Source organism: Aquarana catesbeiana, linkage group LG03 (genome assembly GCF_042186555.1).
Source record: "Aquarana catesbeiana isolate 2022-GZ linkage group LG03, ASM4218655v1, whole genome shotgun sequence".
Classification (NCBI taxonomy): domain Eukaryota; kingdom Metazoa; phylum Chordata; class Amphibia; order Anura; family Ranidae; genus Aquarana; species Aquarana catesbeiana.
The window spans coordinates 150758313-150785506 of record NC_133326.1 but is presented as its reverse complement, the minus strand read 5'-3'; the positions used below and the strand labels follow the sequence as shown (position 1 = coordinate 150785506).

Genomic DNA, 27194 nt, shown 5'->3' with positions numbered 1-27194 from the left:
TAACATTATCTTTCACAATATAAAAAAAAAATTGGCCTAACTTTACTGTTGTCTTATTTTTTTAATTCAAAAAATTTATTTTTTCCAAAAAAAAGTGCGCTTGTAAGACCACTGCACAAATACGGTGTGACAGAAAGTATTGCAACGACCGCCATTTTATTCTCTAGGGTGTTAAAAAAAAAAAATGTATAATGTTTGGGGGGTTCTAAGTAATTTTCTAGCAAAAAAAAAAACAAACTGTTTTTAACTTAAAGTAAACAACAAATCTCAGAAAGAGGCCGGTCCTTAAGTGGTTAAAGGACAAGACTCCTTATATTGTTATGGTCCACCTCTTGGACCTTTCAGAACCAAGCATCTGTTTCTCAGATATGTAAGGCTGCCCCATGGTCGTCCTCTATTCACACATTTGTCAAGTTTGATCAGCTGAATGTTCAGGCCCACGCTGAAGCTGGCTTCTACCGTAACATGCTTCAATCCGCTCTTTCAGTTGGGAACCAGTTTTCCTTGTTTTGGGCCTGTTGGCTCTGTCCTGTATTGCACACCCCTCAGTTGTATTGCCCCGGGGAGGTCCCATGATCAAGATTTCAAGAAGTCTGTGTCTTATATTGTTTGATTTGACTTACCTGTAAAATAATTTTCTTGTAGTACAGTACAGAACACAAGATACCTTCTCATCTGTCCTGGCATTTTCCCCTGATTGCTTGCTAAAAAAACTGATGAATATTGGAAGCAGGGAGGGGTTATATGGGTTGGCCTAACAGCTTTGTTTGGCAGTATCCTCACATCAATCGGACAGCATAAAATACATTGTCAAGATTTAAAGGAGTGTATGTTAAGTACTGTAATAGAAGAAAGCAATTACAGGTAAAGCCGTGTTGAAAGTTTTAGCTGGTTCAGCAGGAACCGGTAGAATTTTGGTCCATGTGTACCTCTCTCTGTTCAATAAAAGCTGTTCGTTAGACTGACTTCTGTCAAACGGTCCTGCTGGAAAAATCAGCATTTGATCAGGGCATGCATCCAATGGTTGCAGCACTGATCGGTGTATTCTGGCAAGGGAAGGCAGTCCCCACTGTCAGAATATAATAGAGCAGCGGTTAGATCCCTGCATCTACATTGCTTGTGTGGATGTGGAAATCTGAGTTTTTTCACTCTACTCGTTGGTTGAGCGAAAAAATAAAACTTCATGTATACCCTGCTTTAGTCAAAAATTCTCATATTGTATTGTATGAGCATATTTTTCTAGAGGCATGCTCTGTAAATGTAACTTGCAGTTTCAGTTTTAAATTATTTACTTTAGCATATGTCTTTATCTGGCTGAGATTCTGTCAATGTCTAAATTCTGTGATAGAATAGACCTAGTACTGACTCGTATGCTGCTACTGTATATGAGAATGGACCCTTGGCCTTTGTGTTGCTGTGCACTTCTCAAAACCATGCAATGCTGTGTTTCTTCTCCACATACTAGAATATAGTGCTTGACATGCTACTTCAATTTTTAGTGTGTGTGACACTTTGATGAGAAGGTTGCTGGCCTGACTCTTGGAGATTAGACAATTTCCTGCCAATTTTAGGATGTCAAATCTTCACCTGTCAAAAGACCAAATGACTTCCAAGAATATTACATCTAAGCAACAATTCCTCCACCCACAGTGTCTCAGGGTTCCTGTATGCTGTACAGTTTTCATCTACACCGAATGCTATTTTCTTATAATCATGACAATAAATGTCTTTTCTTTGTTTCTTAAAGCACAGATTCACATTTTAAGTACCGGTACTTTCTTTTGATGACTTCTGTTCTCTTAGAATGTCTTCTAAATTATCTATAGTTATTTTTTCACAGTTCTTTAATTCACTGTGTTTTTGACCTTCCCAATGCTTTAGGCGTTAATGGTTAGCTAATCTCATGGGGAAAACCCTTGTGTTTAGAGGCATAATTGCCAGTCATGTGTAGAGTAAGGACCTATTCACACCAGTGTTCTTTGGTAACCTATGGTATTTTGTTGGTATGCTGCTGGTTAAGTTCATTGTGAATGACACCCCAGTGCACCTTTCTGATTCACCTACTGTCACCTGCACTGTGCAACAGACATAAATATATTACTGTGCGCTGCTTAAAATGCTGCTGGAGCAATTTTTGGTCTGTTGTGGTTCTTCGCCTATGAATGGTCTGCCTTTAAAGTAAATACCGTTAATCACACTAAAACAGCCCTGACCGGTGCGCACCCTAATACTGTCCATAGTCTCAGAAAGGGGAACATTGTATACATCAGGGGTCTTCAAACTTTATAAACAAGGGGCTGGTTTACTGACCTTGAGACTTTAGGGGCCGGACTATGGCCAGTGGGAGTAAAAAAAAAAAAAAAAGTCCTGATGTCAGTGGAAGTAAACAATGCCACATCTTTAGCTGGAAGAATAATACCCCATCACCGGCGTCAGTTAGATGAATAGTGCCACATCGTTGGTGTCAGTTGGACGAATAGTGCCACATTGTTGGTGTCAGTGAAAGGAATTATGCCCCTATCGGTGGTTTCAGTGGGAGGAATAATGCCCTATTTTTAGTGTCAGTGGCAAGAATTATGCCCCCATTGTATGTGTCAGTAGGAGAAATAGTGCACCAAGGGCTGGATAAAATCAAGCAAAGGGCCACATCCAACCCCAGGGCGCAGCTTGGAGACCACTGGTATACATGATCTTTTAACATGTAGCCTGCCCACACAACAGGTACATGAAATATTTTAGAAATGTGGGATGTTATGATCTATGGCAAAATGAAGTAGAATTTTAGCCAAAGCATTTTTTTTTCAACTTTGAATGTAGTAGAATTCTCTGTGAGCTCTTTCTATCACTGCCTGTATCTTCAACCTCTTTATTTGTACTGGTAACCATTGTGACCATTAGAAAATTTGGTATAATCCGCAATTTTAGGGATATCGCTATGAAATGTTATTGCACAGCTACATGTTTTCATAACTTCAGAACAAACAAAATAATTATTGTGACCTTTACAAAAGTTTAGACAACCTAGTAAATTCCTAATGAGCAGCATTCCCTTTGTCACAGCTTGTAAATACCTTTGGTAACCAGCTAACAGTCCTTTAAAGGAGTTGTAAAGGCAGAAGGTTTTTTTATCTTAATGCATTCTGTGCATTAAGATAAAAAACCTTCTTTGTGTAGCGGCCTCCCCAGCAGCCCCCAATTACCTAAATGAGCTCCTTCTCTCCAGCAATGTCCACGATCCCCTCAGCCATCCAGTACACTCCTCCTGATTGGCTGAGACAGAGCAGTGGCGCTATCGGCTCCCACGGCTGTCAATCAAAGTCAGTCAGTCTTTACAATCACTGTAAGCTTTGCTGTATGGATCTTTTCCCACTTTTCTTGGCAAATCACATCTATTTCTGAGATATTCTTGGGCCGTCTTGTATGCACGTGTTTAAAGTGTAATTAAACTGCTTGTAGCCTGCTTGAACATATGAGTAGTATATAGTAGCATTACAACCATTGGGCCATATACTGTAGCGAAGCTGTAGAATGATTGCTAATACCTTTATCTTGATTTTTTGTAAGTTGGTCACTTGATCATTATACAGCTTCTCCGCAAGTCACTGCGTAACATGTAGGCAGAGCTCATCATTCCCAGCATGTGATATGTCCTGCACACTTCACTCCAGTGATTGTGTCTTTTGTCCTTGGCCATCCAATGCCTGTGCGCTGGTGGTCATATGATCATTTGTTGGAAAAAAAAAAAAAAATCTAAATTTTAATAAAATCATAAAAAACTAATTGAAGCAACAACTGATTTAATAAGATTATTATTATTATTATACAGGATTTATATAGCGCCAACAGAATGAAGGCAGATATTACAGTTAAATTACAATTTGGTACAAGAGGAATCAGAGGACCCTGTTCGCTAGAGCTTACAATCTAGGAGATGACTGGTATTGCCATCATCCTAACACTAAGGATGGGCTCGGGCGTGTTCGCACACTCTACGTGCAGAGCCCGCCAGGAAGTCGGCAAGGCGTTGCGCTTATCACAGGCAGTAAGACATTTCCCGATCTCTGCAGCCGCACATCGGGAAAATGTCTCACTGCCTGCGATTAGCGCTGCGCCGTGCTGACTTCCTGGCGGGCTCTGCACGTGGAGTGTGCGAACACGCCCGAGCCCGTCCTTGCCCAACACACACTACACGCTTACATGTCTTGGGGGTGGGGCAGCTTCAGCCTCACCTTTGATAGCAAATTAGTTGCTCTATTCTCGCCCTGTGGTCCAACTCATCTGACACGGTCGATCGCATAGCCCTGAGTAAATTAAATAATTTAAAAAAAAGATCTAAATGGATAAAAAATATATAAAAATGTTAAGCAAACAAAGTTTTTTATTAACATATGCTTGACAATGTTTATTTAAAATACACAATATTGGTTATAATCTTTTCATTGCTTAGGACAGAGCATATGTTGATTGATAGAGAGGAGGAGTTTGTGTGTGTTGACTTCTTCTGTTACACTCGCTAGCCTTCGTGTACAGGAGAAGTCAATACACATAAACTCTGCCTTGCTATCAATCAACATAAACTCTGCTCCAAACATTAAATGATCAAAATAAGCATTTTGTGTTTTAAATAAACACTGTCAACATTTATAACCAGTCATTCATTCCCATGATCTTTTTTAATGTTTCTACATCTTTTTAGATATATATATATATATAATCATTATTATTATTTTTTAAATGACCCATGGTCATTTGTTCGCTCATGTCGGGTGTGCTGGACCAGAGGGGAAGAAAAGAGCAAGTAATCTGCTGTCATTCTTGAAGCTGGACTGCCCTGTGTCACATGTAGGCTTGTCATGTGAGGCGGGTTGCTGGGGATGAAAGGGGAAGTGCATTTACCCCCTTATTCTCTGTATTTTAAAGAAAACATCAGCACAGTCAAATAATACATTTTGGAGCTAATAAAATGGCACTTTAATTGTATAGTACAGGACACAGGCAGAGTATAGAGTATTCATACACCATGGGTTATAGACGTGTACATTCAGGTGACTGGACACCTTTCTCTAAGAGCACGTGTTTGAGAATTAAGATCCAAGAGACATCCCACAATAAGATTCTCTGAGAGTTCCAAGTCTAATCATAGCTTCTTCCAAGGCAGTTCCATTCACCCATATTCCATTTAATGACTCACCAAACTAGCCATCTCGTCAAACTGAAAAAAAGCAGACTCCTTCTCTCAATTTACTCATGCTCCTGTCCAGCCAAGCAAAGAATTCCCTTTCTTGGTGGATAACCACCCCAGCCTCAACAGTGGGGAAGTTCTTCCTTGCCTGTCACTGAAGTTATCACAACAGAAGCAAGTCTGTCAAGCTGGGGAGGAGTGTTTAATCTCTTATAGTCCAAAAAACATGGTCACTGGGAGAAGCCAAGCTCCCCATCAACATCATGGAGCTCAGAGCAGTCAGGTTGACCAATAACACTAGACCCCACTTCTAATGGGACACCCAATCAGGTTGCAGTCAGACAGTGCCATGGTGGTGGCTTATATCAACCTTCAAGGGGCCACCAGGAGTCAGGCTGTTTTGAAGGAAATGAACCAGATCATCTCATTTACAGAAACTCGCTCTACAGCAATCCCTGCGGTGCACATCCCAAGAGTGGACAACTGTAAAAGCGGATTATCTCTGCTGCCATCACCTGGATCAAGAGGAATGGGCTCCTCATCCAGATGTCTTCAGTCTGATTTGCAAAACATGAGGGATTCCAGATGTGGACATCCTAGCTTCCATATTCAACAGGACTACCTCTGTTTGTTGCCAGTACCAAGGATTCTCCAGCTGTACCCCCGAGATGCCATGATAAACCTAGAGCTGCACGATTCTGGCTAAAATGAGAATCACAATATTTTTGCTTAAAGGATAGATTACGATTCTCTCGCGATTCTTGCAGTGTAAGATCATCTTTCACATTAAAACAAAAACAAATTGTACTAACTTTACTGTTTTGATTTTTTTTTTTTTTATTTATTGAAGTGTATTTTTTCCCAAAAAATTGCATTTGAAAGACCGCTGGGCAAATACAGTGTGACATAATATTGCAGCAATTGCCATTTTATTCCCTAGGGTCTCTGCTAATATATATATATATATATATATATATATATATAATGTATATATATGTTTGGGGGTACCAAGTAATTTTTTATCAAAAAATATTGATTTTAATTTAAGAAAGAAGTGTCAGAAAAAGATGTAGACTTTAAGTGGTTAAACTTCCTGCATTTAGGTTGTTTAAAACTTGGCAGATTGCCTGGATTATTTGTTTACACAGAAGTTTTATCCCTTTGATCTAAGAAGGAAGTTAGTTACAATGTTTCAAGTTCTAAACTTGGCAGACTGCCCAGATGCTTTCTTTTGACAGCTGAGTAAGCAGATAATCTCTCCACTTGTTTATATGAAAGAATCGGCAAACTCAGCAGGACAGATCGTCAGAGGGGGTGAATCGAGATCACGATTTTTTAACGATTAATTGTGCATCTCTAGATAAACCTTAGTCTTGGTTTAGTATAATTTACACCTTCCCTCCAGTGCAAATCCTACCTCATCTGCTCAAAACAGTGGAGCAAGAAAAAAATTGTGATTTCATTTGCAGCAAACTGGCCCAGAAAAACATGGTGCACAGACATACTCCGACTTCTAGCAGATGACCCCTGGCTTTTTCCCAACAGAACAGATCTTCTGTCTCAAGCCCTCTATTCCATCCTGCTTTGTAGTCTCTGGCTTTAACGGCATGACTGTTGAAACCCAGCTATAAAAGGATAAGAGGGGTTTTTGAGTATGTGATTCTTCTCTTGCGAAAATCAAAAAAAGCCTCTTCCTGGAAGATCTAATATCACACCTGGAAATCCTTTTTTGCCTGATATGAAAACAGACTCTTAATTCCAGAGATGACTTTGTATCTCACATTAAGTCAAAACTCCTCCTATTTGTGCCATGCCTACTGCTTACTATGGTACTCAAAGTAAGTCACATTTTCAACTCCAGGGTTGGCCTGGAGTCACTCACAGGTCTCTTGCATGGTTATTGTCTTGAATATTTTTATCTCTGAATTATACATACATATTTAAACTTAATTGAAGCACTGGTTCTCTGTGCAAGCTTTATTTGCAGTGTTTATATACGTTAGTCAGAATCTTGATTTAAAAATGCATTCTTCAAATAATGATGGTTGTAAACTAATAATGATTATTAAATGGATTATGATGCTTTTGTGTCAACGGTTCCATTCTCTATATAAGTGCGCATTTGACTTGGTATGACTAGTGTAGATCACAGTCCCTTGGTGCCACTTTTATTATCAATCGTGACTGGCTCAAACATCCTTGTGAACTGGCTAGTTAATCTAAGTGGTTCTTTTTGTAATATTGGTAATAGAATAACATTACTCTTATTTGGCTATTTTACTGCTAACATAGAAAATTGAGTACTGTCCGTGATACTTTTTTTATGTGCACTAACATACAATTTTTCAGGACAAGCTTTCGGGGTATGTCCCCTTCTTCAAGGTCCAAGCAGCTTGGACCTTGAAGAAGGGGACATACCCCGAAAGCTTGTCCTGAAAAATTGTATGTTAGTGCAAATAAAAAAGTATCATGGAGAGTACTCAATTTTCTCTGTCACAATTGCACTAATCAAATCAAGTATTACTGTTAACATGAAAGCTATTTTTTTAAATATAACCTTTGCTTTGAAAGGTGCCAACAAAAACTATAGAATATTCTTTTATGTTTCATTCATTGCTTTCTTTCCTATGCTTCTTTAATTTTAAATAGGAAAATTTTATTTTGGTGATATTTTTTAGTTGGTGGTCCAATAAACTTTTAATACCATGGTTTGTTGTTTTCAGCTTAACGTCTTCCAGCTTAACATCTTCCAGCTGGCTGCATGCATATATATGCGGCCTCTCAACCAGTGGCATTTAATGCTGAGAGCCCTTTATGCTGCCTAAACTTTAACCTTTCTGTGCTGAGAGCGCGCACCTTATGTGATCCCTGCACAGTTGCTGGCTGGGAGCTCAAATTCCTGATGCATACTTGTGATTGGGAGCTTTCTGATCATGTGACTACTGTCACATAACCCAAATGCCGCCTCTGCCTCCCATCATCTAGAAGCTCTTAAGTGGCCGGGAGGTGGGTAGGGGTTAAAAAAAAAAACAGCCTTTTACAGCTCCCGAATTCCTTGATCTTCTCTGTTCTGTCTGAAGCTCAAGTGGCTGTCAAAAAAAGTTTATTTTCTATGCAATATAATTAAAATGTACTTGATGTGTGTTTGCAACAAAATAAATATTGACTGGTAAAAGATTCCTAGCATTTCATTCCTAATTGTGAACTACCCTGACAGTCACGGACAGCAGTCTGTATTCAATGAGAGTATAAGCTCAGGGGTCTTTAAGAATATTGAAGATAGAGTGACACTGAATGTTGAGGGAACACAAAGTGTTGGTGGATCAGGTATCTGCATGTTTGGTGAAGTTGTAATAGAGGCGCAGGATCTAAGGAGCTCCTTGTGGTCACAAGGGGAGATGGGGTTCACTGCAGGACCCTAAACACTCAAGCAGGCACAGCTGACTGAATACTGCAGAGGCTACGAAAACATTGGGAAACCAGCAAGAGTCACTAGTGGCACAAGGCTCAGGATGTGCATGTGGAAGTGGGATAGCAGCAGCACTGAAGTACAGGGAATACTGGCTCACCAAGTACAGAGTCTCTTACAGATTCAGGTTTCACTGGTGTGTGTATTACAGCACCGGGGTTGAGATTTCTTACAGAGGAGAGAGATGGTTGCAGCACAGAAGTACAAGGGACACCGGCTCACTAAGGATAGTGCCCTGGCCATAGATCAGGGGTGTTAAGTTAACTGCCCCTTTCATATCACCCTCCCCCCCACAGCAGTGTCCCCTGCCCCTCTCATGTCACCCCCCCCCCCACTGCAGTGAGCAATGTCCCCTTATCCCACTCGCATCACCCACAGCTGTGTCCTCTGCCCCTCTCACATCACCCACAGCAGTGTCCTCTGCCCCTCTCACATCACCCACAGCAGTGTCCTCTGCCCCTCACACATCATCCACAGTAGTGTCCTCTGCCCCTCACACATCATCCACAGTAGTGTCCTCTGCCCCTCACACATCACCCACAGTAGTGTCCTCTGCCCCTCACACATCACCCACAGTAGTGTCCTCTGCCCCTCACACATCACCCACAGTAGTGTCCTCTGCCCCTCACACATCATCCACAGTAGTGTCCTCTGCCCCTCACACATCATCCACAGTAGTGTCCTCTGCCCCTCACACATCACCCACAGTAGTGTCCTCTGCCCCTCACACATCACCCGCAGTAGTGTCCTCCTGCTCTCCCCAGTAGTATCCTCTGCGCCCTTCACCCCCCCACACACACACAGTAGCTGCCCCTTTACATCACCCCACCCAATAGTTCTTTTTTGCCCCCTGGGTCTGGATGGGACAGTGACTCGGTCCGCCATTTAGTGATGCTTGCCATAGATGATTGGGCCTGTACAGGTGACAGGTTTTTGGCAGGCTTGCACACACGTGGGTTTGAATACTGATCTGAGTACATCCATGCTCATCGCTGTTAAAGAATAAAGACTTTCATGCAAGCATACATTAGTATACATTTCAGCAGGTACTAAATTGCACTGAAAAAACTGCACACAGCATGCAAAGATGTTCTGGTCACATTCTAATATGCTTCCTGCTGTTATGATTGAATTACTTTGAAACCGTTGGATGATCTGTCACAAATACAACAGATCAAATCAACCCTTACCCTGGTAATACAATTCTTAAATTGTAGGTTTATGTTGGAGTACAGAGAAAGCATGTTTGCTGTTGCTGATATTTCATGCATTGGTTGTCAGTCCACAAAAATCTGAGGGTTTGCTTATCAATGGACACTGGCAGACTCAAATGTCAAGGTTTTCTAATCTCCTTCCATAGTTTATAGTTTTGTGATCTCCATTGTAAACCTGACTCTGCCTGCTGCATTCAGTGTCTTAAAAAACAAAACAAAAAAAAAAAAGAACAAAAGAAATCAAAGAGGTATTGTAATTATAAGACTATTTTGTGATAATCATGACAGGTGGGTGGGCAAAAAATTCACTAAAAGAGATTCTATTAAGCCCCCATAAAAAAAAAAAAACAATCTTTTGGTGACTGATTTAGTCAGCTAACTTGTACCCAAAACTCAAATTCCTATTGTGTGCTATGTTTTTGTTCTTTTCTGCATTTACCTTGGTCAGCCTTATCTATATGTGCATATTTATATTGCTGAATGCCTCCTAATGAAACATTTATATTAATATTTTTTTTGCAGTGCTCCTATCTCTTTTCATCTTTTGAATTATCTTTTTTATGCATTAAGTAGGCTTGTGTAAAAAAAAAATATATATATGTAATCAAACTTTCTAATGAGTTTACATCTGATAATCTTTTAGTTTTGGTGAAAAAGATGTTTGTAGTATCTGAACTTTTCAGTAGTTGATTGCTTTTGTGATGAGTATGAGATAAGTGGCTTGTGCAAATAAATTCTAAAGACCATTTTATTTATCTTTGAAATGCAATTTAGAATATGTATTTTATGACATCAGTTTGCATTTTTTATTGAGGATTTATATAATTTGTGACATTTATGTTTCTGCATACCCAGCCAGCTTCCTTCAGTAATGACCTACTGACTCCTAGTGACAGCGTGTTTTTAAGCAGGTTTGCAAGTGTTATAGGCGTATTTTCAGACGTTTTTCATTTAGGTGTTTTTGCTGTGGCCAGTAGAAATCTGTGTAAGGTGTGAAGTGATGCTAGATAAGGGGAGCTGCTGAAAACGCCTGAAAAGTGCAAATTTTTCACTGTTCAGGGGGACAAAAACACTCAAATCTGCCTGAAAACAAGTACTTTTTTGAGCAACAGGCATTTTGCTACAGGTGACAAAACACTCAAATGTGAACAGGGGCCATTGAAATGAATGTGATGAATATTGAGCGTTTCTGAACTTCGAGCTGAAAATGCTCAAGTGTGAACGGGGTCTAAAGGATAATTTCATCTTTTGTAACATGTTACATGATTCACCTATAGTCAGGGTTTGACATGTAACATATTACAGATGCACCACCCCCCCACACTCCCCCCGTTCTTACAGGTGGGGGGGGGGGGGTCATCTCTGTCACAATCTGCAAAAAACAGCCGTGTGGGGCTCCGCCCGCCTGGCCACGTCATCCATTCACAGTGTTAATCACAGCGGCCTTTTCCCATGTGATCAGTTGTGTCCAATGAGAGCCGATCACGATATAAGCAGAAGCCAGTTATCGGCACTTCTTTTCTCACACTGTTAGCGTGAGGGGAGCCACTAGCCAGCTAATGGTAAAGGGACATGTACCCTGATAATTAGGGCACTGATTATCAGTGCAGTCCCAACAGTGCTGCCAATCAGTGCCTTCTCATCAGTGACACCTCTCAGTGCTGCCTCATAAGTGCCCATCAGTGTCACTTATCAGTGCAGCCACATCAGTGCACACCAGTGAAGGATAAAAATTACCTGTTTGCAAAATTTTATATCAAACTATGAAAAATGTGTTTTTTTTTTTTTCCTTAATTTTCGGTCTTTTTTTTGTGTAGCAAAAATAAAAACCCACAGGTGATTAAATACCACCAAAAGAAAGCTTCATTTCTGTGAAAAAAAAAAAGATGAAAATTATAAAAGATAAAAATGTCATATGGGTACAGTGTTGCATGACTGTGCAATTGTCATTCAAAGTGTGAGAGCGCCAAAAGCTGAAAACTGGCCTGGGCAGGAAGGGGGTAAAAGTGCCCAGTAGGCAAGTGGTTAAAGTGGCCATATTGACAGAACAAAGCTCGTCTTGAGGAATGCTGCTTTCAGAGATGTTCAGCCAAGCACTAATTTCTGTTCAGTGAATTTAAATTTTTTATGTAACACTTCAACTAATGTTGAAACATAAACACTGGTTTTAGTAAAGCCCCATGTGGCTTGAGTAAAACTAAGGCTGGCTTCACACTGAGGCACTTTTCAGGCATTTTAGGGCTAGAAATGGCCTCTAAAAAATGCCTTCCATTTATTTCAGGGAGACTTTTCACACAGGGGCGGTGCGCTTGCACGACATTCTGAAAAGTCCTGCAAGCAGCATCTTTGGGGCAGTTTGGGAGCGTTGTATACAATCAGAAGCACCGCAACACGGGCACTTTTAACTCCTTTGGGCACCAGCGGGGGGTTAAAAGCGTCCCACTATCATCTGAAAAACACCGCTAAAACATCTTTAGCACTAACGTTCGGTGGACCCTGTGTAAAAGTAGCTTAAAAAGTTTGTTATCTAATGAATAGTTATATTTTTTTATTCTTATTTTCCATCTTATTGTACTTTACGGTGGCAAAACAATAAAAGACAAAATCTGGCGTGTGTGTGTGTGTATGTCTGTTTTTTTTTTTTTTTATGATAGCAGATAAATACATTTTATACAGACAGAAAAATGCAAAAAAAAAAAAAAGTATTGATCAGCGCAGCTGTTGTGTTCAACTTTATTGATCATTCTAGAGAAAGATAAATCTTAGCCTAAATAATAGAATAGTGAATGCTGGTATTATGGGGACAGTGACTTGATAGAAGGCCATTCATCATCTCAATTGGAGTCCTTTTTACTCCCACCAAAGATTCTTTCTGCTGCTTTGTCTTGTACCTACTGATAGAGTACAATCCATAGGCAAAATATAAAGTGTTAAAGGCGAACTCCATAGAAATGATTCATGCTATTTATTTAGCTCTCAAACTAAGGAAATTGTTTACTGAATGTAAGGAAAAACTTGTGGCAAAATAAAGCTGATTCCCATCCCACAATACAGTATGTGAAACTGGTACCTTATTAGAAGATCTAAGCATCGTTTTGTGGGCAGGTTTTGTAAGTTAATTGTTTACACCAGTCCAGTTGTCGGGTTAATTGAACAGCTTGATCCGGATCAGATCAGGAATGTGCCTTTTGATGTTAGTAGGAGGAGAATTGAGTTGGATACACGTGGGGCTTTGTAGGCTCATAGCAATTTGATTTTCGTATCTCCACATCTGCAACCAGATCTGTGTTATTTGTAATCAATAGATCTAGCAAAGCATTACTTCTAGTTGGATCAGCCACAAATTGGGACATGAAGTTGCCCTGTATGATATTTAACCACTTCAATACAGGGCACTTCCCCCCTTCCTGCCCAGGACAATTTTCAGCTTTCAGCACTGTCACACTTTGAATTGCACGGTCATGCAACACTACTCAAACTACATTTTTATCATTTTCTTCCCATAAATTGTTTTTTTGGTGGTATTTGATCACCACTGGGGTTTTATTTTTTGCTAAACAAACTAAAAAAGACTGAAATTTTTGAAAAAAAAAAAAATTTTTTCCGTTTGTTATAAAATGTTGTTTTCTGCTTCACTGACAGGCACTGATGAGGCTGCACTGATGGGCACTGATTAGTTGGCACTGATAAGGTGACAATAAGGAGATGGGCACTGATGACGGGGCACTAATATGCACCACTGATGGGCACCAATAGGCGGCACAGATATGCAGCACTGATAGGTGGCACTAACATGCGGCACTGATGGAAACTAATAGATGGCACTGATAGGCAGCACTGATTATGAGGTACTGACAGCCTTTACTAATGGGCACTGATTGGCATCTGTGAAGGGCACTGATTGGCACTTTGATGGGCACTGATTACCACTTTGGGCACTGACTGGTAGCTGATGGGCAGTGATTGGCAGATGTGATGGGCACCTCTGATGGGGGCTGAACTGATAATAAATGCGCAGACCCCCCTTCTGACAGGAGAGCCACCGATTGGCTCTTCCTGTCAGCTTGAACTGAGGAAAGCGGTTCACCTGCAATTCCTGGTTACACGTTGTGATCAGCTGTGATTGGTTACAGCTGATCACGTGGTAAAGAGCCTCCTTCCAACAAGACAGTGACCCTAAGCACACAGCTAAAATAACGAAGGAGTGGCTTCACAACAACTCCGTGACTGTTCTTGAATGGCCCAGCCAGAGCCCTGACTTAAACCCAATTGAGCATCTCTGGAGAGACCTAAAAATGGCTGTCTACCAACATTTACCATCCAACCTGACAGAACTGGAGAGGATCTGCAAGGAGGAATGGCAGAGGATCCCCAAATCCAGGTGTGAAAAACTTGTTGCATCTTTCCCAAAAAGACTCATGGCTGTATTAGATCAAAAGGGTGCTTCTACTAAATACTGAGCAAAGGGTCTGAATACTTAGGACCATGTGATATTTCAGTTTTTCTTTTTTAATAAATCTGCAAAAATGTCAACAATTCTGTGTTTTTCTGTCAGTATGGGGTGCTGTGTGTACATTAATGAGGAAAAGAAATGAACTTAAATGATTTTAGCAAATGGCTGCAATATAACAAAGAGTGAAAAATTTAAGGGGGTCTGAATACTTTCCGTCCCCACTGTATGTGGTATCCCTGTGATTGTCGGAAGCAAGAGAATTTATTTTGGGTTGTTCTTTGGTGGTAGGTTATGGTAGTAGCAAGAAATATACAGCTAAATTTAAAAGAAACAACATTATTTTTTACTATTTTTTGCCAGTTTTCCTTTTATAATAAAAACAAAAAGAGATATCCATTACCATTTACTACCAAATGAAAGCCCAATTTGTTCTGAAAAAAAAACAGGGTGTAATCCACCTGGATACACAAAGTAGTTGTGATGATATGTACGGTTTTACAAACGCATGTCAACGTTGCAAAGTTGTTTCACCCTTAGTCTCAAAGGGGTTAAGCAGTAATATCCATTTGTGGCATTAGTATGTACTGGTCAAATATTTATTATGTTTAATGATACCCTGATGAGAGGGGGGGAATCTGTGTTTTTAAGAAAAAATTTGGGTGTTTTCACTGTTAGCCATTGGTGTAAAAATATCAATTTTCTAATCTTAACAAATCTGGACCTATGGCCTTAAAATATATGGATTCTTTAGAGTTTTTTATTTTTAATACTAGTTGCACCTTCAGCAGTAGCTGAGTATCTCTGCTTACCCATTTTCATGTTATTTTTAATGTACAAACTCAAACGTGCTGTAATATTACTGGACATGCCAGATGAAGAAAAAGACTTCTCTTATGAGATCATTTGCTAAAAACTCAGCAGCCCTTGGCTCAGAAAAGTCATTTTGCAGTCACAGGTAGTATCATAGACTTGAGCGTAAATAATACATACAATAGGACAGACCTTAGGGGCCTTGGAATCTGAATTTGCTTGTTTAATATATGTATGAAATGCATGCATATGTACTTTTTTTTTTATTGTAAATGTGCACATTTTAGCTATCTTCTGTTTTAGCACTAGTTCTGAGTGCCCAAGATATGTCTAGAATTTGTAACTGTTTCTCTATTTGAGTTCATTCTTTACTAGGAACATGCTTATTGCCACCAAACTCCTTCAAAGTCAACTTGACATTTGTTTGAAAACTTGTCAGTAAAATGACTGCTTAAAGTGGTTGTAAACCCTTTACAACCACTTTAACCTACAGGTAAGCCTAGATTAAGGCTTACCTGTAGGTGCTTGAAATATCTCCCAGACCTGCACGGTCTAGGAGATATTTGCAAATCGCCGTAGGACGATTTCTTCTGCGCATGCGCCGGATATAGAAAGGGAACGCTGTGCCGTTTCTAGCTCGGGTCATGCCACTAAAGGCGGCTCCCGCGCCTATGCGCGGAAGTGACGTCACGCGACTCCGGCCAGTCACAGAGCCAGAGTTCGCGGCCCCGGAAGGAAGAGGGGTGAAGAATGGACGCTCACTACTAGCGAGGAAGACGAGGACATTGCGGGCTTCTCCTGCAGGTAAGTGTCACATAATGGGCTACTGTGATGCATAGTAGCCCATTATGTTTTACCTTTGCAGGGAAATAAAGAGGAAGTAACACCCATCAGGGTTTACTTCCTCTTTAACAGCAGGCACCATATAACATTTATTCCTCTTCTCTTCACCCCTGCAAATCTTATTTTTATTTTATTTCCCTGTCTTTTGGCGTAAGCTCCTTCTCTATGCCAGTCAAATGAGAGCTCATACTAATCATTAAGATTCTTTAACTGCAGTTGGATGGGACTTCAAGCCCCTAGTAATAAACTCAAACCAGAATAAATGAAGCACAGAAAGGGGGGTGTTTTGTCTAACACATGTAATAATTGTAAGCACATTGTTGCGATTTACTCATTTTAAAATGATAAAATTGCTGACAGGTTTGGTTTGATTTAAATAAAATGTGAAACAACGTTACAATGGTAATTTGTTACTACAGCATTTTGTTGAGTCTCATGTTTGTCTTTTCACAGAGTGCACAATTTTATAAAGTTACCACTGATCAATACCAGGAAGCTGCAAACACTGTGGAGGCACGATTCAAGTAGGTTATCATGATGTCTTCATATGTCATTTTATCTAATAATATGTGTAACTGAGTTACCGGTTAGCATGGCTTTTTACGCTTCTTTTTTTTTTTTTTTTTTTTATCAAGAAAAGAAATCGCTTTAATATGCTACAACCCCAATTCCAAAAAAGTTTGGATGCTTTTTAACCACTTAAGCCCCGGACCATTTGGCTGGCCAAAGACCAGAGCACATTTTGCGATTCGGCACTGCCTCACTTTAACTGACAATTGCGCAGTCGTGCAATGTGGCTCCCAAACAAAATTGACGTCCTTTTGTTCACACAAATAGAGCTTTCTTTTGGTGGTATTTGATCACCTCTGCGCTTTTTATTTTTTGCACTATAAACAAAAATAGACAATTTTGAAAAAAAACGCATTATTTTCTACTTTTTGCTATAATAAATATCCCCAAAAAATATATAAAAAAAACTATTTTTTTTCCTCAATTTAGGCCAATACGTATTCTTCTACATATTTTTGTTAAAAAAATCGCAATAAGCGTTTATTGATTGGTTTGAGCAAAAGTTATAGCGTCTACAAATTAGGGGTTAGTTTTAAGGCATTTTTAGTAATAATTTTTTGTTTACTAGTAATGGTGGCGATCTGCGATTTTTATAGTGACTGCGACATTATGGCGGACACATCAGACAATTTTGACATATTTTTGGGACCATTGTCATTTTTACAGGAAGGGGTCTAGTGTGTCCTATGGATGTGTTCTGTTAGGGGGCATGGCTACGTGTGACACATCACTGATCATAGCTCCCGGTCACAGGGAGCTATGATCAGTGACAGTGTCACTAGGCAGAACTGGGAGATGCTTGTTTACATTAGCATCTCCCCTTTCTTCCGCTCCGTGAGACGATCGTGGGTGTCGATGTCCGCGGGACCCGTGATCCTACTCACAGAGCTCGCGGCAGGGTCGCGACCACACGGCAGCAAATTCAAAGGGACGTACCTGTACGCCCATTTGCCCAGCTGTGCCATTCTGCCTACGTAAATGTACATGCAGCGGTCGGCAAGTGGTTAAAATCTGCATAAACAGAATGCAATGATTTGCAAATCTACTAAACCCATATTTTATTCACAATAGAAACATCAAATATTTAAACTGAGAAAATGTATTATTTTAAGAAAAAAATAAGATAATTTTGAAATTGATGGCAGCCACACATCACAAAAAGTTGGGACATGACAACAAAAAGCTGGCAAACGAAGTGGTACTACTAAGGAAGAGCTTGAAGAACTTTTCGCAATTAATTAGGCTAATTGGCAACAGGTCAGTAACATGATTGGGTATAAAAAAAAAAAAAGCATCCCACAGAGTCAGACTTTCTCAGAATTAGAGATGGACAGCATTTTCAAACGATTTCAGAATAATGTTCCTCACAATAAAATTTAACTTGAAATATATTATATTATCTACAGCAGGGTCAGCAACCTTTTTTCCACTTAAGGGCCGGATTCAATGTATGTGAATGCCGCATTCACTTGCTAATAAGGGTGGGTGACGCCAGACAGCATGGTCTGGAGATGGGGTTCCTGTCCCCAAGGGTGATGGGGTCCCTGTCCCCAGAGGAGGAGGGGTCCTGGAGATGGGATTCCTGTTCCCAGGTGATAAGGGTCCTTGTCCCCAGGGGCGATGGGGTCCCTATCCCCAGGGGAGAAAGGCCCCCAAAGCTCTTTTGGGCCATTATCTGGCACTGCATTAAAAACGGGCATGATTCTTTTGCTGCATAGGCTCAGGAATGTGTCCAAAAATCACTGTCTGTGAACAAAGTTCACCATTCCATCCAAAAATGCAAGGTAAAGCTTTATCGTGCAAAGAAACCATATCTGAAATTGGAAAACTGTTCTGTTGTCAGACATATAAAAATTTGACATTCTTTTTGGCAACCCATTGGTTCAGTGTCATCTGGCCTAAAGAGAAGAGGGACCTTCCAGCTTGTTATCAGCGCTCAGTTCAAAAGCCTACATCTCTGATGGTATGAGGGTGCAGCTTGCACATTTGGAAAGGCACCCTCAGTGCTGAAAGATATATCCAGGTTTTAGACCAGCAGATGCTGCCACTCTGATGATGTCTTTTTCAGGGAAGGCCTTGCATATTTCAGCAGGACAATGTTAAGACGCATATTAAATCTTTGACAACAGCATAGCTTTGTAGTAAAAAGTCCAGGTGCTTAACTGGCCTTCCTGCAGGCCACATCATTCACCAAGTGAAAATATTTGGTGCATCCTTAAATGACAAAGGAGACCCAGGGCGGTTGATAAACTAGAATCCTATATTAGTTAAGAATGGGACAGCAGTCTTCTCCCAGAACTCCAGCAACTGGTCTTCCCAATTACAGAGGGTTATTTAAAAGAAGGGGGGATGCTACACCATGGTAATCATGGCCATGTCCCAACTTTTTTGAGACGTGTTGCTGCCATCAATTTCAAAATTACTTTTTTTTTTATGGTACGTTTTCTCAGTTTAAAGAGATATGGCCAAAGCTCTATTGGCCTTACTTCTCCTGTGGGTCACAGGAGTGAGGAGTGCAATTAGTTCTGCACTTCTGTGACCCAGATTTAGCTGACCGCAGGGTAAAGTACATCACAGAGGCGGTCCAGGCTCTGCGGAGCTCTTAACAATAATGTCGAGACCTTCCCAGATGCCTGAACCAGCAGCTGGCTAAGCCTCTCAGAGCTTAAGCCAGCCGTTCCTGCATCCTCCACAGCTCCAGTGAGTGCAGTAGGGGCAGAGCACAAAGCAGTGACTGACGCACAACTAAAAAATGGTTACCGATGGATGTAGTTCATGTCAGCGTGTTGTGTTGCGTTTGCCCAGCACAGCATGCCCTGCTTTTTTTTCAGTGCAGCCCAAACAAAGCACATTCAAATGTAAACACTCCTATGTGCAACACACTGCAATACAAACCAAAGACAAAAGCAATGCATGTAAAATGCACTCCAAAGCGTTACAAAAAGCTCATTTGCGTTGTGAATGAGCTTGAAGTGTAAATTTATACAGAAACAGCTAGAGTTGCTCCTATGATATGGTGAAGGTCCCAGCTGTAAAAATGACAGCCAGACTTTGTTGTTAAATGTGACCCGAGCTGTGGAGAAGGTTAAAGACCAGGGCATACCACATACTCCCTAAGTTTTTGGATTTAATTTTTTTGAGGCCATGTTGTATGCCCTAAGTCCACAATTGGCTAAAGTATACAAAAACCCTAATAATAAACTTTTTATTTGCTCCCTTCTGGTCTGTTCAGTTTAAAGCGCTATTAAACCCAAACCCAAAACCAAAAATGTAATACATTGCATTTTACCAATCATTCGAAATGGGTGGCTGCATTCGTTTTCTTTTTTGGCTTTTTTCCCCTCTGTTTTCACCTGGTGATCTGGCCAGTAACACGCCTCCTATTAAAGTGCCTCTACATTGGATGAAGGAGCACAGGGGAACCTTTTGGGCAGCAGGATTGTTAATCTGGGGGAAGGGGAGTGCTAAATGCCCTATTAGATTTAGATACACTAACAAACTGAAACTTAGCTCCGGATAACACCTTTATAGGCTACAGCAAACAGTTTTTTTTTTTTCGTTTTGGAATAAAGGTTTTACATTATTAAATAAAAGTTGATCATTGTAAGCACCCCTGTCAGCAGTAAATGGGTAGTCTTAACGCTCTTAACTGCTACATCTGCAGAACAGCTTGCCCTGTTAAAAAAACAACATACTTACTGGCTAAATCACCAGGTGAAAATAAAGGAAAGAAAGCCTAAAAAAGAAAACAAATGCATCATATCTAAGAATTGGTAAGCTGCAATATAATAAATAGTTGCTTTTGGGTTTAATACTGGTTTAAAGTGTTTATATTTGAGCATAGGCTTGTATCGCCTCAAAGGTATAATTTCAGGGAGTGGTATTTTACACCCCCCATTCTTGGGTTTTAGTAAATTGGTGTGTTTGTTCAGAGCTTTACAAACAGGCTGTTGATGCAGCTGTGGTGGGGACATAGTGTGCAGCTGGGAGACCCAGCAGTCTGGTACACTCAGAATTCTCACATGCAAAAGACTCCAGTGGCAACTCTAGCTCTGCAAGAGAGTGACGATCATCTGTGTAGGTAATAGTAAAGCCGGGTACATGCATACCAAAAAAATCTCCTCTCTGTTATACAGAAGCTGGTCTACCAACTAGCTTCTGTTGAACAGTCTTGCTGTGAAGTGTAGTTTTCTATGCTTTGATTGTTTACGTTTTTTTGTTTAGTGACTTTGTTGTTTTAAAGTCTATCTATATCCAAAGATAACGTGTTGCAGCTTGCCAGTGCTTAGATGCAGTGGCTGAATTTGTTTTATTTTTCATGCGGTTTTCTTTTATTTTCACCCAGTAATCCTTGTTAAGAACACTTCCTTTTCCTTCTTGGCTACACTTGCATCTCCACTGTGTCTATGTAGTACAGCCATGGTTGTCGCACAGACTTAACTTCATGATGTCTGCCTTTGTCCATCTCTATTATTTGGTAGTTGAGGGAATTAGTAGTTTACAAAAGAAAGATTACAATGTTTTTGCTGCCTTTTCAGCTCACAGGAAGTGAAGAACTGCATTTTTGGCAAGTGCAACATCTATTTTTTTCTACTTGCTAAAATTATTCTTAAGCTTAGGGCACACGATGAGATTATCGGATGAATGATCATCCGCTTTTTTTTTTTTTTTGTTGGCATGCTAGTCTCCATATTGAAAACGCTAAAGTACGAAGATTCTTGTACAACAGGATAAAAATTTGAAAGTGATGTAATGTATTTGTATTGTATTTTTGGATGAAAACTGTATGGATTAAACTAAAATCATACAATCTGGTATCGAAAACAATTTGTGTTTGTCTTTTCGGGAAATTTTGGACGAAAGCTGTGTACAGCGATCAGATTATTGTACGATCGTTTGAAAAGCGGTATTTTTTTTTACGATATTCTGATTGTGTGTACGGGGCTTAAGACTAAAAATGGAAACCAATGTAGTTTCCACATACCTTATATACTTGAGTATAAGCCGAGTTTTTCAGCACATTTTTTTGTGCTGAAAATGCCCTACTCGGCTTATACTTGGGTCAAGCACTTTTCTGCAGCAGAGAATGACATTTTCCGAACCGACTTTGGAGCCCCGTATCTTGGGGCCACTTGGTGCTAGTTGTAGTGCTAGTTCCACTGGGTTTGCACACCAAATTTGGGGTTCCTAGCACCAAGTGGCCCCGAGATACGGGGCCCAAAGTCGGTCAACTGTGTCCATCTGCAGCCATGTCATTTTGGGACCAGAGACCCCAAATTTTGGCTGCAACTAGGGGGCATCTAGGAACCCTTAACTACCGAGTTTGAAGTTTGGGGGACCTATGGCTGAAAATGGGCACAGTGAGGCATGCAAATGGGCACAGTGAGGCTGCAAATGGGCATTGTTGACCCTCTTTTCCACTTACAGTAGCTGCACATTTCTCACTCTAGGCTTATACTCAAGTCAATAAGTTTTCCCAGTTTTTTGTGGTAAAATTAGGTGCCTCGGCTTATATTCGGGTCGGCTTATACTTGAGTATATACGGTATATGGATTGGTAAGCTACATTATATTACATTTTTATTTTTGGGCGTAGTAATACTTGTAGTTGGTAATAAATTCTTTTTAGAGGTATTGTAAATAGTGAGGGGTTGTTAGAAGCTGGTATCCTGTGTATGGATAAGCATTTATGTTGCACTGTCTTTGTCTTTTAAATACAGGTTTACACTGTTCAGAATGCTTTTAAAGAAGTTTGTTTCTGCTGTGTCTTTCCACAAATAAACTTAAGGTTGAGCACACTCCTGACAAATGCTCTATCTATGCAGAGCCTTAAGAAACATTGATCAAGTGCCCAATGATCAAATGCTTTATCTCTGTAGGGTGGTTATTCACATTGATCACACTCTAAAAGATCAGGTTCAGTGGGCTCCTGAGTTGTGCAAATTGCATTAAAATAACATTACTAAAACATGTTACTGTTTTTAATGCAAGAATAATATTTCAAGCAGTTGTATTATAACCGTTTTATTAGATTATGAAGATGTCTCCTTTTTTAATGAAAAGTTTACACAAGAAGAGGAGAATGTGATATTACAGGAAGAACATGGCTTTGGGCAAGGATTTAGGCTTTTACAAACTAATTACATTTCTACATTTGTATTAGCTTTCCTACCCTTTGTAATTAAAGGAATGGTAGCAGGAAAAGAAGCAGATGCTACAGTAACTTTGTATTCCCCACGGTCATCCAAGTCAAAGTATAATGGCTTTATTACTGTGCTATAATCACTATAATTAACCAGCAAATATAATTTTGCCTTAAGATTGTTTCCCCTTTTATTTTTAGTTTCTTGTATCATTTAAGGAACAGGAGAGTGAGTTATGATTGTGCTGCCACTGCAGTGATGTGAAATGCATCCACTGGATTTTATGTACCAAAAACAATCAGTGTTCTCTTTCTAGGGCCCCTTTCACACTTGTACGACTTGTCCTACAATTTGGGACTGCAACGTCGTATGACAAGTTGTTCCCCATGCTTTCCAATGACTACCATTCATATTTGTATAACTTCAAGTCGTGCCTGCACTACTTTGGTCTGACTTTGATCCTACTTCAGCCCATTGAACATCACTAAAGTCGGTTCAAAGTCTTAACTGATCCGACTTTGGCATGCGACTTGTGTTCTGATGATCTTGAAGGGGTACTCCACCCCAAATAAAAAAAAAAAACGGCATGGGTTCTTCCTCCAAGAGCATACCAGGCCCTTCGGTCTGTTATGGATTTTAAGGGAAAACCTTACGCCGACATAATGGCATGGGGCACCCCCCAAAATCTATACCAGACCCTTATCTGAGCACACAGCCAGGCAGGTCTGGAAAGGGGGTGGGGACGAGCGAGCCCCCCCCCCGAACCGGAACAGGTCACATTCCCTCAACATGGGGGGGTGGGTGCTTTGAGCCAGGGGGGCCCTGCACCCCCCCCACCCCAGAGCACCCTGCCCCCTGTTGATGAGGACAAGGTCTTCTTCCCGACTTCTAGCCTTCTCCGGTTCTTCTCCTTCTGTCTGCTGTCTGCTGTCTTCTGCCTTTGCTGGGTCTTCTCCGCTATCTTCTCGTTCTTTTGCTGGGTCTTCTCCCTCTGTTTTTCTTCCAATGTTGACTCGACGCTCTCTCCTGCTCTAATGCCGGTTGCGCCGCGTACCACTACCTATATGGGGCGGGGTCACCGGAAGCCCGTCCCTTATGACGTCACCACCCATCATGCCCGGGGCGGGGCCTCCGGATGACATCACATGGTGACCCCGCTCCATGCCAGTATAAGTGGTGGCACACCCGGCATTAGAGCGGGTGAGAGTGTTGATTCTACATCGGGAGAAGACCCAGCAAAAGAGCGAGAAGATAACAGAGAAGACCCAGCAGAGGCAGAAAAGAGCGGACAGAGGGAGAAGAACTGGACAGGGCTAGAAGACGACAGCGGAGAAGAACCGGCAGAGGCAGAAGACATCAGCAGAGAGCAGAAGAAGAAGTTGGAAGAGACCCTGGAGCACATAATAAATTACTTTAAAAATGTGTACTTTGTTTATTTTTTACACTTTTTTTTTAGGTGAATGGGTAGGGGTACAATGTACGGGTGGGAGGCCGGCTTCTGGGAGCCCCCTTGTTAACCACTTTAAGACCAGCCTCGTTTTGGATTTTAGGTGTTTACAAGTTTAAAACAGGTTTTTTTGCTAGAAAATTACTTAGAACCCCCAAACATTATATATTGTTTTTTTTCTAACACCCTAGAGAATAAAATAGCGGTCATTGCAATACTTTTTTTTTGCACCGTATTTGCGCAGCGGTCTTCTAAGCTTTTTGGAAAAAATTCACTTTTTTGAAAAAAAAAATATAAGACAACAGTAAAGTTAGCCCAATTTTTTTTATATTGTGAAATATAATGTTACGCCGAGTAAATTGATACCCATCATGTCACACTTCAAAATTGCGCCCGCTCGTGGAATGGCGTCAAACTTTTACCCTTAAAAATCTCCATAGGCGACGTTTAAAAAATTCTACAGATTGCATGTTTTGCGTTACAGAGGAGGTCTAGGGCTAGAATTATTGCTCTCACTCTACCGGTCGCGGCGATACCTCACGTGTGGTTTGACCACCGTTTTCATATGCGGGTGCTACTCACGTATGCGTTCGCTTCTGTGCGCGAGCTCGTCGGGACAGGGCGCTTTAAAAAAATTTTTTTATTTATTTATTATTTATTTTACTTTATTTTATTTATTTTTTCACTGTTTTAAAAAAAAAAAAAAAAAATTTGGATCACTTTTATTCCTATTACAAGGAATGTAAACATCCCTTGTAATAGAAAAAAGCATGACAGGTCCTCTTAAATATGAGATCTGGGGTCAAAAAGTCCTCAGATCTCATATTTAGACTAAAATGCAAAAAAAAAAAAAAAAAGTTGTTTAAAAAAATGACACAAAAAAAATTGTGCCTTTAAGAGAAGTGGGCGGAGCTGACATAATGACGTTGCTCCGGCCGTCACATGGTATGGAGACGGGTGGGGGCCATCTTAGCCTCACTCGTCTCCATACCTAAGCAGGGAAAGGACCCGATCGCCTCCGCCGCTACCGACGGCTCCGGTAAGCGGCGGAGGGTGCGGGAGAGCGGCGGGAGGGGGGGTGGCACCTCTCCCGCCGCCGATAACGGTGATCTCGCGGCGAACCCGCTGCAGAGACCACCATTATCATGTACGGAACCGCCCGCTGAAAAGATGGATACCTCGGTTGTGGCAGCAGCTGCTGCCGTTACCGAGATATCCATCTTCAAAAAAATGACGTATATATACAGTGGGCAGTCCGGAAGTGGTTAAAGGGGGCTTCTGGATTCCGATAAGCTCCCCGCCCGAAGACCCCGACAACCAACAACCAGGGTTGTTGGGAAGTAGCCGTTGTCCTCATCAATATGGGGACAAGGTGCTTTGGGGGTGGGGGGGGCGCAGAGCCCCCCCACGCCCCAATGCACCCACCCCCCCATGTTGAGGGCATGCGGCCTGGTATGGTTCAGGAGGGGGGGTGCTCGCTCGTCCCCACCCCCTTTCCTGACCTGCCGTGTGCTCAGATAAGGGTATGATATGAATTTGGGGGGAACCCCACGCAGTTTTTTCGGTGTAGGGGTTCCCCTTAAAATCCATGCCAGACCGAAGGACCTAGTATGCTCTTGGAGGGGGAACCCATGCTGTTTTTTTTACATTGTGGAGTTCCCCCCTAAAGATTCATACCAGCCAGTGACTGGTATTATCGGGGATCAAAGTCGGATCCTTGTTCATTGAAGTCGGACTTCAAGATGCAGGGCAAAGTCGGATCAAAATCGATGCAAAATTGCGCGACTTTGAAGTTACAGAAGTGTGAAAGGGGCCTAAATAACATTAATAGTTTTGTGTACCAGATCCAGGGTTTATACATTAGGACTGCATTGAGCAAGGTAGTCCAATGCATATAATGTGAATGAGCCTTTCTAGTTTCTTTATAGTATAGTAACCACACAGTTTAATAAATTATACCAGGCGTGTGCCAGCCACCTAAGAATTGGGAATGACTCCCACACCCTTCATTATAAGTTTATGTAAGCAATTTTGCCCTTCATCCTTATCAGTCCTGAAGTCCACCCTGCAGGTTGCTTCCTCTTTAATACCTTACTAGAGATGAGCCTGGGCGTCCTGTGAACCAATCTCTATCGAACATTAAAATTATGTTTTGTTTCGTTTTTTTTTTTGGTTTTATTTGTTTGGATGTTTACTTACAACAGTCAGCTTCAGGCTGGATCATTCCCCCAGACTAAAGGAGCCCTAATTACTGTTTGTAATATTAATCTTTAATATTTCTGGCTGCATTACTCGCATCCTCTCCTGTACTGCCCTTGCATTCAAGTGAATGTAAACCCAAATATAAAAAATAAACTTTTTTCCATAAAATTCTGCATTTTAATGTAAACATACATACAGCTGTGAGTGTACCTTGTCTTGTCTCAGCCCTCCTAAAACTGCCTCGGCAGCCTTGGCACAAGAACGAGTACAGCACAGCTATTGTGCCCATGGGCATGTCTCCTGAGTATATCCAGGGGAATATACAGGGGCCAGTGATTATGTCAGCTCTGCTTACAGCACAGGATCTGTGCTAATCAGGAGAAAGCTGGTAGGAAGGGGCCAATATTAAAACATCCAGGGAATCCTGCAGCCTAAAGTGACAATGTGGACCGGGAAACATTCTCATTTAAACCTCTGCAAACAGCAATTCAGAAGTTAGAAGCTGGGACAATCAGTTGTGAGTAGACTTACTTAGATGGTAACCACAGGGTTAGGGAAGTGATTGAGATCTGTCTGTGTCATAAATCACTGGTGGATCAGCAGCTGATTGCACTGAGAGAGCTTGTCATGAGCGGATCCTGTGATGGCAGAGAGCAGCAGGGAGAGAACCCCCCCCCCCCCCACACTCCCTTTTTGTGTATTACACAGAGGCTCATTCTGGTCTCTCTTCAGCACAGCCTGCTTCTCACAGGAGTGGGGGGTGGCAACACAAATTTTCTGCTTGTGTCGGGTTTATGCTGTTCAGAAGAGCGAGGGTGATTTCTGGAGAAGGGAATTGCTTCAAGATACCAAACTAAGCTCA

The 27194-nt window shown here is 41.1% G+C and overlaps 1 protein-coding gene across 1 annotated transcript in view; it reads left to right on the top strand.

Annotated features, from left to right (window-relative positions):
• CHCHD3 (coiled-coil-helix-coiled-coil-helix domain containing 3) overlaps positions 1-27194 on the top strand; it is a 245425-nt gene that overhangs the window by 154349 nt on the left and 63882 nt on the right. Inside the window, exon 6 of the mRNA XM_073619418.1 lies at positions 16425-16495. Coding sequence (XP_073475519.1) covers positions 16425-16495 — 71 coding nt within the window. The remainder of the gene's footprint in view (positions 1-16424; positions 16496-27194) is intronic.